Below are 15,008 nucleotides of genomic sequence, written 5' to 3' on the forward strand. Positions count from 1 at the left end.
TTTAGAGGATGCTGGACCCTGCAATCAGAGCCCTGCTTTTAACGAAAGTAGTGCAGGTATACTAACAGTTCCCCTTCCCTAGCTGCTTGGGAAACAAAATGAGAATCTGCCTCGCTCCACTTTTTCCATCAGATTTCTCTTAACATCAGGGGAAGTTTTAAGAGAAAGATTGCCATGCACAAGCAGGGATTTTCCTGTGGGACAGAAGTCAGTCCAGAATTAATTTCCAAGGGAAGGAACAATTCTCTGCTTGTTCTCTTCTGTAACACTCTAAGGCCTTTCATGTGTCTCCAGGAATACTCTCCACAGTCCGAATTTTATCACAAACTCTAGGCAAAAGACACAGACCTTTACTTTTAGAAACAGTAAGCGGTGGATGTGACTGCACATCAGAGAGCAGGTATTCCAACATGGATAACCTCACTGACAGCTCTGGTCAGCAAGCTGATGCAAGACAGGATGCGCACAGTGACATGATTAGAGGAAGAAGAAAGTAACTACTCAAGGACTACTAGACATCATCATTCTTACAACGGATGTAACCAGAATAATCTGCACGATGTGTAAACCTGAAGGTTATTTCACCTTCTGCATGAGTTTGCTAGAAGTAGGGATTTACTTATTTTAAAAATTAATTATCTATACAGTTATTCCCTTGTTTCCTTTTGTATATACCTGTTGGTGAACAGATCCTTGATACCTTTGTTCCATTAGAGCTTGTCTGGTTGTTTCCATTACAAAAGTCTACGCTCCAGAAGGAAACCAAGCCCTTTGGCAACTATGCAATTTTCACACAAAAGTTCAGGTTAGTTGTTTAATGGGCCAGATACCTTACACACCCTCTGGGAATGGAAAAAAAAAGCAGCTCCACAGGCATAAGATATACAATTTCAACTTGCTGTTTTTAATGTCGGTTAAAAATGGTTCTTAATAACACAGACATGTTTAGTTAATGATTCACTTTGCCTTAATTACACAGTAACAAGCTGTCATGATTCCATCCTAAAATGGATTATTTCTGCAAAAGAGAGTTAACAGCAGGAATATTTTTAGACCAACCCCATAGGTTTCTTGCTTTAGCTGACTAGCAAGTCTCACGTTATGAAAAAGAAGCAGATTTCTGATGCTGAACAACATCGTGGTCGTGCCTCTTTACTACTTCTAGCTGGATCATTGGGAATTTTACTTGTTTTTCAAACCATCTGGCTACAGTGAGAAGCTGCTTCTCCTGGAATGAACGTCCAATGAACTGAAGCCCAACTGGCAAGCCCCTTTCTGAAAGAGCTGTAGGAACATTTATGGCTGGCAGTCCTGAAAGGAAGATACAAATGCAAAGATAATACATTAAACAAATCCAGTTGGAGTAATTTCTGTAGCAATTCTAAGAGAACCAGAAAATAAATTCTGTAGAGGAAAAAAGACTAGTTAAATAACTTGAGTCAATGAACTAAGGATACTGCTAGCTGATCACAAGAAATCAGAGTGATTTAAGGAGCCAGCGTCCTCTGAATAGATAATCAGCTCTCCTTAGAAAAATTACTCTGGTCTCTGGAACTTGAGCAGATTCATCTTACCTGCAGTCCGCACTCAGTTCCAATGTGCCCCACTTTAAAATCTAGTCTTACATTCTAAAGAATTTAATAAATAAACTATCCTTATACCTGGCTATTACTGTGAGACTTACAACACAGGGGTGAAATATCTTGATTTTAAAGAAGAGGTTAAATAGCTGAAGGGAATTGACATTAAAAATGACTAGGCAGGGGAAAACATAGATGAATTCCTGTCCCTACTCACCAGCCATGTTTGCAGCCTGTGTTAGGATGTCATCTTGTGCGCTGCGGGTTCTGTTGTCTTCTTTGATGAATTCCATGTATGGTACTGCATCACTCAGAGTGGTAGGAGTGAGTAAAATATCAACACCGCTCCTGAAAACCTTCACAAAGTCATTGGCAATGAGACGTCTGACTTTCTGTGCTTTAATAAAATAATTCTCATAGTTCCTAGAAAGAAATATGGACATGAGGGCCTGACATTTAATTCCAAAACCACAGAACTTAATTTCTCTAGTTACTGTAGAAAAGACAAGCCCAGTATTCCCTTTGGTTAAAAGCCTAACACTGGTACTTGAGTTTTTGATAAACCAGAAGCTTAGTCATCAAGCATGGTGTTTATGCTCTCACAGCAATGAAGCTGTTGGAGAAGGAAGAAATGAGGGCACACTGCTGGAGAAAGGTGAAGGGAAAACAAAATCCTAGTTTACAATGATTAACTAAAAAATCAAAACAACAATTTTATGACCATTCTGAAACTGTGTATTGAATTTCACTGCTGGGCAGCACAGCAAAGCCTAGAAACAATACAGAACTCAGGAGGCCTGGAAAATAGGCATTAATCATTTAGGATTCAATCCAGCAAGATACTTACAGCACGTGAAAAAGTCCCACCATCTACAGGGCTCCAAATGGACTTAAAGCTATCCATGTGTTTGTAGCATACTTCTCTGTAGAATACTATAAAGACTTTATCTTTCTTTAACTTTTTTTTCCTCATGTAAACATGTGGTCTATGGATTTCTAAACTGTCTTTACACAACTGGGAAGCAGAAACAAATTAGTCAGCTTTATGTCTATTGTTCCTTTTAACTTCATATGCAGAACTGGTAAAAGTGGAATCCTTAAATTCAGAGAAGTTCAGTTTCAAAAGTAATTGCCACCTAAAACCACAGCTATGCTACATGCCAGAGTGTTTGTAGATAAAATGTAGATTAAAACTGCCCAAAAGCCACTTTGTTAGAGCAATCTAAAGTTTTGTTTCTGAAAAACTGCAGTGAAAATAGTTACAATTAATAGACAGCAGATTCAAGTTAAGTCGTCATATCATGAATTTGCCCTTTTTCTACAATAGTTTCTGAAATCATTCTAACTGTTAACTTTAGAAAGTCCCTAAGCACCACATCTACATGTCTTTTAAATGCCTCCAGGGACGGTGACTCAACAACTGCCCGGCGCAGCCTGTTCCAGTGCTTGACAACCCTTTCAGTGCAGAATTTTTTCCTAATATCCAATCTAAACCTCCCCTGGCACAACTTGAGGCCATTCCTCTTGTTACTTGGCAGAAGAGACCAACACCCAACCTCCTACAGCCTCCTTTCAGGCAGTTGTATAGAGTGCTAAGATCCCCCTGAGCCTCCTTTTCTCCCAGCTAAACAACCCCAGTTCCCTCAGCTGCTCCTCATAAGACTTTCTCTCTAGACCCTTCCCCAGCCCCGTTGCCCGTCTCTGGACACGCTCCAGCACCTCCACGTCCCTCTTGCAGCGAGGGGCCCAAAACTGAACACAGGATTCGAGGTCCGGCCTCACCAGTGCCCAGTACAGGGGGATGGTCACTGCCCCAGTCCTGCTGGCCACGCTGTCTCAGATACAAGCCGGGATGCTGGTGGCCTCCTTGGCCACCTGGGCACACTGCTGGCTCACGTTCAGCTGGCTGCTGACCAGCACCCCCAGGCCCTTTCCCCCAGGCCCTTTCCAGCCACCCTTCCCCCAGCCTGTAGCGCTGCGTGGGGCTGGTGTGACCCAAGGGCAGGACCCGGCACTGAGCCTGGTTGAACCTCATGCAACTGGCCTGGGCCCATCGGTCCAGCCTGCCCAGCTCCCTCTGCAGAGCCTTCCTGCCCTCAGCAGATCAACATCCCGCTCAACTCGGTGCTGTCTGCAAACCTACTGAGGGTGCACTTGATCCTCTTTTCCAGATCATTCATAAAGATATTAAACACAACTTCCTGAACAACCATCTAGTTATTTTACAGATTACAAAAGCAAGATAAAAATAATCTGTAAAATGCAACATTTGCAGGAGACACAGATGGCTTTACTATTTATTCTAAGAATGCTTTTTGAACCCTGTGTTCTGTTCTTCAAAAGTAATTTACTGTGGACAAGAACAGGACTCTCCTGTTCAATCTTGATGGAAGCCAATTGTGTATTCCTTTACAGAAGAGTGAACTACATGAATTTTAAAGCAGCTTTAGGAAAGCCGATCTGGACAGTTGTAACCAGAAGGAGCACACTTGGCAGGAATATCAGCATTCCATAAAAGCTGGTTGTTTCATACTGACTGATAACATTCCTGTCCCCTAAAGCAACTAGAAGTCACATCTGACGAATACTCCAGCAGACAGAGCTCTTTCTGTAGTGCACTTGCATTAAGACTGATGGCACAATTAATATTTCTGTTAACATCTGAACAAATTAAGACAGAGAAAACCAGCACTTTTACTACCATAAATTAGGACTGTTGGATAAGGACTGAAAAATAAGGGAAAAAAGGTAAAATTGATCCATGCACCAGCCTCTCTACATGAGCTGGATAAAAACCTGTCTTCTGTAAAGACATCAGTTCAGTACCTTTGCCAGGGCCTTCCTTTCCCTGTATACTGAGGCAAAGAGCTGTAAGTTAATTTAATTGCCATATCTTCTGTCCTTCTCTAGAAGACCTCACTAGAATGCATCAGTAGTTTTTCTATGCAGTTCTAATGGAATTAACAGCTACAGAACTTTGAAAACTACAGCAGTAATGGCTTCAGTATGATTTCAATGTCATACCATAGGACAGATTTTTCCTTAATTCAACTAATAGGCGCCAATAATACCCTGGTAGGAGGAAAAAAAAATCACTATGTCGTTTTATTTATTTAATTTAGGAGGCTCACTGGTAAGACTAACGGAAAACATTATCATTCATTACTAGCAGTTCACTAGGTATTATATAGCTAAAGCAATAATAATAAATACAAGTAGCTACTAGTGTAAGGATGAATATTTTTTTCATGTCACGATGAATAATTAATCACCATTTGCTTAAAGAATTGTTAACTTGACAAATTTAAGTTTGAAGATGTTCTGCTTACTGTTTCAACAAGAAATAGTTTCCTGACAGAATTCTTCCTCTCACAACATCATTAAAGCCTTCTCGTCGTGTTGCAGCATACATACTTTCTGTGGACTTGTTCATGTCAGAACGGTGTCCTGAAAAGAAAAAGCACTTTGGAAATTAATACTTTTTGTAATCCTTAAGATTTTACAATATAAGGTAGTGTTATACATAGTAATACAATAAGCCACTGTTTGCTCAGTTTGACATACTACCATTCCAGAACAACAAAGCATATGATTCCTATTTTATTATAGATATATAAACAGATTTTAAGCCCAGACACTCCTGTGTCTAGAAGTGAAATATATTACAGTATGTATTTATTTACTCATTTTTCATGGACAGCGTTTTTACTTCATTCATCTTGAAGAAAGAACACCAAGCATTCAACCATGAAGAGCGTATCTATTATAACTAATACTTTTTAATGGCATCCAGCAACGTCTCTATTGTCCGAGAAAAAAGTTTTTTCAAAGGCCTTACCATATTCCAGTCCATCAAACCTGGCCATATTTGATGCCACTTCTGCTGCGCACAGCACATGATAGCAGACAATTGAGTAACGAGTGTGTGGTAGACTCACTTCAATTACTTTAGCACCTGCACTCTTAAAGAGGTCAGCAGCCTTTGACCAGACAGCCAGAATTTCACTAGAAAGACCTGGTGCATGATATTCCTCAGAGAAAAACAAAAAAGGGAGTGATTTTACATACTGATTTACTTACAATGGCAACCAAAACACAAATACTCCTTGCTAAAAAATACACTGAAACTATCACCTCACCACTATATGATTTAAAGTACTTACTAAAGCTTCTTGCATCTACGAAATATTATTCAATCAAACAGTATTAAATTAACAGGATTCAGTCTTCTTAAGAATACTATGTTCATCTCAGTAGGATCACCCCACATATTGCAGCCCACAGAATTTCAGCAGTTTCTTCCCAAGGAGGAATTGCCCAATTATTTACTTATTTGTCTATTCATGGAAACTGTGATGCACTGCTCTGCAGTTTGTGGGTAGAAACTCTTCAGGTTTAAATCCTAATACTAGGGCTGCTGTGAGTAGGAAAGATAAAAAGATATTAGGGCCACTGCATACCAGTGGCAACTGGCTTGCCTCAGTGAAACAAACCAACCAACCCACCGAAGAACTACAATCAAGGGGTTGGCACAAGACTTAGATAGCTCTTAAACAGGAACATAGCTTAAGTTAAAGATATTCTATTAAAATTTTCTATTTTTGAAGATACTTGCTTGACTTCTAACCCACAGTATCAGGGTCATAATACTGTCTAATTCCTGAGTAGTTATGACCCATGTTTAATATATGCATGTATCTGTTTAAGATAATCTGTAGCAGTAGAGAACAACTGTCCAAAGGATATGAATAATTAACCAATACCACTATTTTAGCTTTATCAACGTCTAAACAATATGCAGCTATTAATTTTCTAGGCATACAATTTTTGCATTTCACAGATCCCGAATAATTGCTCAGTGGACATCTGTTTACCAAATTAAATCTTTTAATATACCTGTTCTAACACAGGTTCAAATACTGAGAATCAAACCAACAAATGTTATTCACATTGTCTCTTTGAAGGCAGAGCATTTACTAAATTAAAGATAGGCTGAAGTCCCAAATGTTGTGCCTAAATTGCAAGTATCCTTACAAACATGATTGAATTGTATACATCAGAAGCCAGATTACAGTTGTCTTTCAATCCTTATCAGAGCTTTGTGAATTACAGCTCCTTCTGCTACTCAACTGCTTTTAAAATTCTGCTTTGTGTTAACACAGTGCCATTTAGTCAAGTATCTCAAAGCACTGCACAAACCAATACTAACGTCACTGTGTGAGACGGCACTAAAAGCAACTTGGTTTGAGGTTATACAGGTGACTGATGAAAAAGTAACAGAAGGAACCAAGAACTGAAGTTCCCCATTTGCCTTGGAACTTCCCAGTAGAGCTTCCCACAATAATGACAAAATGTTTCAGATGAAGCATTAGCATGTGCTTGCTATGAATTGCCTGCACAGGCAACAGAGCACATACGGCTCTTTTCCAGGAGCTGCTTTGTACTGTCTTCACTGTTTTAAATCATAAGAGACTACAAGGTGGTGAGCAAGACACAAATATTTTTTTGTTAGGTATCCTATTTGCCATTCCTGTCCACAATTATTGACAGAATTTAAATGTTACCTTTGGAATTCCTATCAAGAGCTTGCTGATGTCAGTCAAATTGGGTAGTTCAAACGGCTTAAAGCTGTCCTGAATTGTGGTAGAGTCTTTAGGATCATGTCCAGCAAGCGAACCTGAAATTTGACATGACATGTAAAGAACAGCAAAATATACACTGGGTATTCTGGGTAGCCAGAATTCAGTTTGGTTTTAGGTAATGTAAACAAAGGTATGCTGTATACAAAGACATATGAAGTAGTAATACCTAACACAACTGCTGCATCATCCACACATCTGGTTAGGATTCCTGGCACATCCATAGAGTTCACTAGGGGAATGAGACCATGGCGAGAAATCAGTCCATATGTTGGCTTTAAACCTACTAGACCACAATGAGCAGCAGGGTTTCGGGTAGATCCTCCTGTGTCTGACCCTAAGGCTCTACGGTTTCAAAAGGATTATCAATTAGTAATTCAGAACTTATCCAAATAATAAAAATTTACAGCTTTAAGATGCACGGATTTAAAAATGCGTGAATTCTTCCAGATTAGAAGTCATAATCACACAGCCTAAATTTCAGTCTGCTCCCTATGTCTGCTATTTTTTATCTGTTCTCTTACTTTTCTTAGTGTCTCTGCACTAGCCATCAGGAAAGCCCAGTTCTCTTCACAAAGCAGAAGTAGACAGGCAGAATTTCAGCCATCTGAACATGGCCCTAAATACCTACTTCTGCCTTCTCTGTTGGTCTGTTCCAGTACTGTGGATTCCAAAAGATACACCTCATGTGATTTAGTGTATGATTTTCAGACATCGCTGTCATAGTCATTCAGCAGCTAATACGCTATGAAGCAGCATCTTTCAATATACAATCAAACAGTGACACAGTACACTTCTTGCCCCTAACAAGAGGGCACACTTTTCGAAGTCTAGGATGTTTTTACTGCTTCCAAACCTACAAAGCATAGCATCAGAACTCCCAGCTTACAGCAGCTTAGGTGCAATTTTAGGACATTTTTTAAATTTTTTTTTGACTTTTTTTTATTCTTTCACAGGTGAAACCCTGTTCTTTCTAAATTGAAATTTCTATTACAAAAATTGTAATGGAATTGGAAATTCGTATTGCAATGAAATCCACTCTTCTAGTTTTTAATAATTTTAAGTTCAAGCACCATTTAAAAAATAAAACAGCTTTCATCTAAATCTTTGCCAAAAACAAGTTACACTTCAGGAGGAGGTATAACTTTTATTGAAGTGGTTACGTGACTTTTCCCATAGGCATCTGTTTCTGAGATGGCTGAACCAATTCAATTGACTTTGCTGAAGTAGAATTTTTTCAGAGCTTTTGTGTTGATATAAAAGATCCTCAATTTTGTAGCATTTCTGTACATCCAAATTTCAAAGTGAAAAGACAAAGACTGGCAGCATTCCTGATGCCTGAAAGAAACTAATAGAGTGGATATACAATAGGTTATAAGCAATAAAATAGCTGGACAAAAAAACCTCCATGATCTGACAAAGTGCTGAGCAGTGCAAAATGAGAGTTCAGCATGCCCAGCAACATAAGAGAAGGTGCCAGACCCTATCAGGATCAGCCCATTCTGGCTCAGGACAAGGACCAGCAGTCCTTGGGAATGGCTGCATCGAGTTCGTTTTCAACAGTATTAAAATGTTGAGTAAACTACATCTTAGCAAAGGGCAATGAGATGAAGAGAGGTATCATTTAAAAAAATCATAAAATAAACTGGGTCTTGTATATAAAGACATTTTTTTTAAAAAGCTGTAATCAACATTAGCAAAAAATATTTCCACAATAAAATAGACACTTACAATATAGTCAATGGGTAAATGAGAACACAGTAACTAAAAAGCATTCTTAAACACCTTCCAGTTAAGAGCACAACTGAAATCATCTTCTATAAAATGTGTTCCACTATGCAGCTCTAAAAACTGTATAAAATTAAAGGTGTGAAGTTTTAAGGATCAGATTTCTTTTACCAGTTGGATGGGAAGATAATATAGATAACTGATTTGTTAAATAGCATTTTGCTAGTTCATGCAGATAATGATTATTGTAAAAAAAAATAAATCTGCCTTTTTAAAATCACTTTAAAAAAACTCAAACACCCCCCCCAAAACTAAAACTGTCTTCTAACTTTTTAAAGCAGACAAGTCTGTAAGTATCCGAGTAGTATCTGTGCATCCTTCTGTTAAGTCAGGGATTTGAAAGCTTTCAGATCCCAAATCTCATGTATTACTACATATCTCTGCTATAAAAACAAAGGAGGGGAGGAAAGATTATTATACTGTTACAAATTAAGGGATCTCCTCATTTGCTGAATTACATTTTCAGCATGTATTTGTGTCATGCACTTTCTGAGGAAGATGATGTGTCACAAAACCCATGTTAATTTTAAGAGAGTATGTGGGAATAATAATAAAACTGTCATTCCTTTATTGCCATTATCATTTTAATTCACCCAGCACAAAGTGGTTGTATCAGTATGATGAATAACACTCAAAATTAATAAGCCTAAATTTGTCTACGTGGATTAATCCTGGCTTCATCATATGCCACGAAAAAACTAGGGATGCCGAAATAAATTCTTGCATGCCAGTGCAAATAACCCTCCTGGTTCAAACTAAATTATGAGAAAATTATAAAATTAAAACCTTTCAACATATTTGGAGATATTTAATAAAAAAGCAATTTTTTAAAGCCTCTTACGCAAAACATGTGAAAGATGACACAGCAGCCGCACTGCCTCCTGAGCTCCCTCCTGTTATTACCCAGTTAGACTCTTCGTCCTCAGAATCGGATTTTGGAACAGATTTTTCCTTGTACTGTCTTGAATAACTCCAGGGATTTCTGACTGGTCCAAATACCCCATCTGTACTCCCAGATCTAAGGTAGTCAGACAGGACAAATACAGACACAAGCGACAGATGACACACTGCATTCTCCAAGTTTTTTTTCTTTATCCAATTCCTCATCCTTCATCATAGCAAATTCAATTTCAGCTTAAAGAGACTGCTGTATATAAATCCTTGTGCAGCCAACTTCAACAACGTTACATGGAACTGTAAAGTCTAAAAGATCTTCACAAAGGATCTGAACTCATACCTCTTTCTATCTCCTCTGTGTCTAATTCCACTGAAAAGAACATAATCACAAAAATATAAACCTCATTTAAGCTATGTAACAGTAAACCCGAACATCTGCTTCAAAAGAAACATCTTCTGGTTTCCTAACCCTGCATTTGGAAAAAGCAAAAGATGACCACAGTCTTGCGGAAAACCATGCTGCTAAAGGTGGGGGGGAAAGCCCCACAATAGCAGGAACAAGCACTTCTCTGTAAATAACACACTATTACTCACTCTGTAGCCCTCTCCTGAGGCCACAGGTTGCTGGTTCAGACTGTTACACTGACTTCTCAGAAACTGGTTTCAGTCAGATGCCACCAGAAGCAGGGGTTGGGGGTACCTTCCTTCTTCTTCACAACCTCCACCCCATGTTCCCCCTGACTCCAGGGGGGCAGTGTTATGATAGCCAAAAGATCAGTGGGCAGTTGACACAACAGTTGAAAACTAACCTTATTGAGGCATCATTACTGGATTCACACCCTGATCAAGCACATGGAGCAGCCATGTCGGTGCTCGCATAAGAGACCATGCAAACACACAGACCAGAGGCCAGTAGTGGGATAAGCTTTTGTAGGAGAATCCTGCACTTTAATTAGCTTAGACTAGTTGTAATACTGCATAATCAGCTCTTTCCCAGCTCCTCCTTCAAAGAGTGTCTCTGACACACTATTTACTTTACCCAAAACAATACAGTCAAAGTATTTCCACCCCATCCACATGAATTCCCAGTCAAACCTCTGTCTTCAGTTTAGGTAAAATAAAAACAAAACCAAAACACAACACTTATTGTTTCTCATAGGTAACTAAAGTCTCAGACATTCCTTTCCAGATCCAGCATTTGTGGTGACAAAGATGCCTATCCCTAACTGCCCAGTGCTGTTCCTTGCTATAGGTTGGCTGCCTTCACTGATTTCCTAAAGAATCAATTTGTGAGAGTATTTTCTATCAAGCTCCTGACAAAAAGTCACCAACATTAGCTTAAGCAATTTAAAGTGTTACTTTACATTAGCCTGTTTGCAGCAAGTCAGGGAGCACTCATACAAATTAGTCCAGTGGCTGACCGGCAGAGGTGGCAACTGCCATCAGGAGCATGATAATAATTAACTAAGTGCAAAAACCACCAGTGAGGAGAGAGAAAAAGGCAGCAATTAACTGGTTATGTAACCAATTCTAGTAACAAGCTACTGGATCTGGAAGAAGTCTGCTCCGTCTCAGCCTTCTGCAAAGGCTGTACTGCTTCTTCCCCCTCAAACACAGCTATAGTTAAACATAGTTTTTGCAAAACTCAGCATTTGTATCATTTAGACAACAGTATAAATGCTCAGGGAGAAATTAATGCAACTTTATATGATCTTCATGGGTAAGTATTCATTATTTCCTAACCTCAGAAAAAGACGAGTTAAGGATTACAGGTAAATTGGAACAGATTGTGTGTATTTAATGTGCAATCACACATTAAAAATAATAAGTATCACTCACCCCATTGCAAATTCATCTAGGTTTGTTTTTCCTAAAAGCACAGCTCCCTGATCCATTAATTTCTGAACTACTGTAGCATTGTAAGGAGAAACATAACCTGAAAACAATCACAACAATTATAAGTGAGTGGTGAGATACAGTTGATTTTTACAAGTAGCTACTCTGAACACTTCAAAGTTGTCATTCACAGTGTCAAAGTTTTCCTTCAAAATAACATGAGTAACTTCCAAAATTTAGCAAAAGTCAATCAAATGCTGTTTTGTTTGCAATGCCTTTTTCTTCTCTCCACAACTTAGAACCCAGTAATTCTGGATTATACATATCTCGAGTGTGGAGCTAAGACTTCACATACCCAAGTTACCGGAAGGGTAGCATTCAGCTAATTGGCAGAAACTATCTAAAATTAGAATTGAGAAAGAGCTCCTTTCTGTGAAGTGCTAAACTATCTTGAATTATCTCCTCTTATCATGAGATAAAGGAGCATACGGTTAACCACAGGCTGAAATAGTAACTGGCTATTCTACAGTAAACGTGCACCGTTGACCACTCAGACCTTACATAAACTAGACTGAGAACCATGACACTCACATGAGATCCTAGGCAGCAACCAGTTCCTTTTGTGAATATTGACAGGGATTTCTGCACCCCCAACCTCAACAGGAACAAGACATCATCACTCCTAAGTCTCTCAGCCACAACAGTGCAATCAATCACAATGGGTCTAAGAATGTGCTTTACTGAGAAGCATCTCAGGTAATGTAACACTTTTTAAAATGGCAAAGCCATATTTTGTTTCTTCTGCTGTTAAAAAAAAAACCACAATCAGATTATGGGTCTGCTAATTTACTTGAGCTATCGCTATCTTCCACAAAACTTTTCAATTTCACTTTGTACAGAACAAAACAGTTACAAGGAATATTTTCTACTTTTGCTTATACCCTGAAAACTTTCTAACACCTTGTAAATGCTCATGGCGTGTTAAGACAAACAACGAGCTTAGGAAATCTCAAAAAATTTAAAAAGCCTTATAGAACATATTTGTTTATCAGGTACATGGAGAAAATAATTGTTAATGTCTACTCTTCCTACAGCCATATGAAAAAAACACTTAAGTCAACAATTATCAACAGAACAAATAAAAAAAAAAGAAAAAGAAAAAAAACCGTATTTGGATTTTGCTAGACAAGCACTGACTGCTCTCCTGTAGAACTAAAAGTAACATGAAGCAAAATGAGAACTATAGAACAACTATTCTAGTATATAGGCTATAATAAACATCACATTGGTAACAGCATGTAACTATGAATAAAGGAGATAATGTGCTTGTAACAAGAAAAAGATGCATCTGTAATACCAGGATGAGCTTGGCAGAAATTAGACAAACATATTTTCGCATCTCATTTTTTGAAAATATTTAGATTTCTGGAAAACTCCACTCCATAAACCCTCTGAAGAAAGAAGCAAGAGCTCTAAAATCAGATCTGATTTTACTTTAAAAGCTCTACTGTACCTTTTAGCATGTTTGAAGCACATGTCGTCTCAATGCCAGCTGTATTAAAGTTGTCCTTTACTGCAATAGGAATTCCATCTAAAACACCCAGCGGCTGACCTGCATTAGGAATTTTTGCAAAGACAACAGAGATTAAAACAAAGATATATGTGCAGTCTTATCAATTACACTTTATTTTTTTTGTCCCTTTGGGTGTTTTTGGAAACAAGAATGCTATCCACTTAGTATTTGACGGTTGTCTGTCACATTTTCAAGAACCATCTTCCATTCTAACTAGCATTGAGCATTCTGCCAAACCAGACCAGGCCTCGCAAAGCAGAGCTCTGCAAACCGTGTGTAAGCCTGCAAGACAGGCAGCTGCTTTCATATAGGTTAGCTATCCCAAAGGAGTGCTTACCTTTTCAAAATGTGACCATGTAATGCTTATTTCAGCCATAGGTGCTGCCTAAATCTACTCCATCCCTAGGCTGGGAGCCATAAATTCTGCCTACCTGACATACACAGTAGATACAATCTAAAAAAATTACTGAAGCAGAGAAAATCTTCCCTAAGTGATCGATTACCCACCATCCAGCCAAAAAAAAAAAAAAAAAAAAAAAATTAAATTAAAAGGCCTGTGTCAGGAAACCAAACACTCTGGGTGGCAATTTTCGTAAGCTGCCAGAGGACAGCAAGTGTCACCCAGAAAGGAAAAAAAACCATACCTCGTTAGGTGAAAACTTCCCTTTTCTGGGAAAGCAAAGGAAAATGAGGACAATCAGCCTCTAAATGCTGTAGATAACAGGACTGAATGCTGTTCTGTTCACCAACTAATAACTGTGATTAACAATGTTGTTTTATTTTCATTTGCTTGCTTAATTGAAACCTGATAGGCTGCACCAGGTGTTTGCCTATTCCAGCCAACAGGCCTGCAAAAGGCCACTGCATCTTCCTGATCCTAGGAACTGCTGGCTACCAATTCAAAATAAATTGGGAGAGAAGAGACAACCCACAGCCACGATGTCGTTCAAGAAGCACAGACCGTATTTAATCTGCAGTACCTGGGTTGGTTCAGGTTTTTGCCTCTGATTTTTGACCTGAATATGCTACTGGGTGCCAAGCACACACCATGGGCATGCACCCACGGGAGCCTCAACCCCCTCACCCCCCGGCAGCACACAGCTACCCGGAAAGGAAAATGGGATTCATCTAACACAAAGCGTTCCTCCACGACGCCTTTTTGGGGACTAGTATTAATTACAAACGTACCTCTGCTGTATCTTTTCTCTGATTCTTCAGCTTGCTTCAAAGCTGCTTCTTCCGCCACGGTAATATAAGCGTTCAGAAACTTGGTGCTTTTGATAAGGGAGAGGCACCGCCGGCAGAGCTCCGTCGGACTGACACGTCCTTCCCTCAGCGCTGCCGAAACCTGCAAGCGCATCCTCCCCTGTTAAAGCAGCCAGGTGACAGAGCCCGCTTCGGGCGTCGAGGGGACAAAGCGCCATCCCCGGGCTCCGGGGAGCGGGGACGAGAAGGGACAGACAGACACCCGGCGGGCCCGCTCGCCCCGGCCGCCATACCAGCCCGCGCCGCGGCGGCTCGCCAGCGGCTGGCACCGCTCACCTCGCGGAGAGAGGCGCGCAGCATGGCGCCCCGCTTCCCGCCGCCTCACGCTCGCCGGCCCGCTACGACCCCTCTCCCGGCGCCGCGGCTGGGCGCCGCCATCTTGCCGCAACACCGAGCGGCACCATTGGCAGGGCCGCCAAGAAAGCGGCC

At 39.8% G+C, this 15,008-nt stretch overlaps 1 protein-coding gene across 2 annotated transcripts; it reads right to left on the reverse strand.

The window, feature by feature from the left end:
* Nucleotides 1-883: 883 nt before the first annotated feature.
* On the reverse strand, nt 884-14,986 carry QRSL1 (glutaminyl-tRNA amidotransferase subunit QRSL1). 2 transcript variants are annotated; one of them, XM_055713649.1, is made up of 11 exons: nt 14,856-14,986; nt 14,502-14,661; nt 13,254-13,352; nt 11,744-11,840; nt 9,849-10,025; nt 7,389-7,564; nt 7,145-7,257; nt 5,419-5,611; nt 4,910-5,027; nt 1,798-2,003; nt 884-1,311 (listed from the first exon to the last, which is right to left on the reverse strand). In XM_055713649.1, the coding sequence occupies exons 1-11, from the start codon at nt 14,877-14,879 to the stop codon at nt 1,100-1,102; spliced, it is 1,575 nt and encodes a 524-aa protein (XP_055569624.1). In that variant the 5' UTR covers nt 14,880-14,986; the 3' UTR covers nt 884-1,099. The 2 variants fall into 2 exon arrangements, with proteins under 2 accessions (XP_055569624.1, XP_055569625.1); XM_055713650.1 differs by lacking the exon at nt 9,849-10,025.
* Between the last annotated feature and the right edge of the window lie 22 nt (nt 14,987-15,008).

The sequence above is a fragment of the Falco cherrug genome, chromosome 6, assembly GCF_023634085.1.
Source record: "Falco cherrug isolate bFalChe1 chromosome 6, bFalChe1.pri, whole genome shotgun sequence".
NCBI classification, from domain to species: Eukaryota; Metazoa; Chordata; class Aves; order Falconiformes; family Falconidae; genus Falco; species Falco cherrug.

What these genes read in the sequence shown, in the direction of transcription:
- QRSL1 (XM_055713649.1), bottom strand. Translation starts at nt 14,879, where the DNA reads ATGCTGCGCGCCTCTCTCCGCGAG. An exon ending in TGCGCGCCTCTCTCCGCGAG is followed by an intron (nt 14,662 to 14,855) that starts GTGAGCGGTGCC and finishes ATGCGCTTGCAG; the next exon opens with GTTTCGGCAGCGCTGAGGGA. An exon ending in AGAGAAAAGATACAGCAGAG is followed by an intron (nt 13,353 to 14,501) that starts GTACGTTTGTAA and finishes TTCCTAATGCAG; the next exon opens with GTCAGCCGCTGGGTGTTTTA.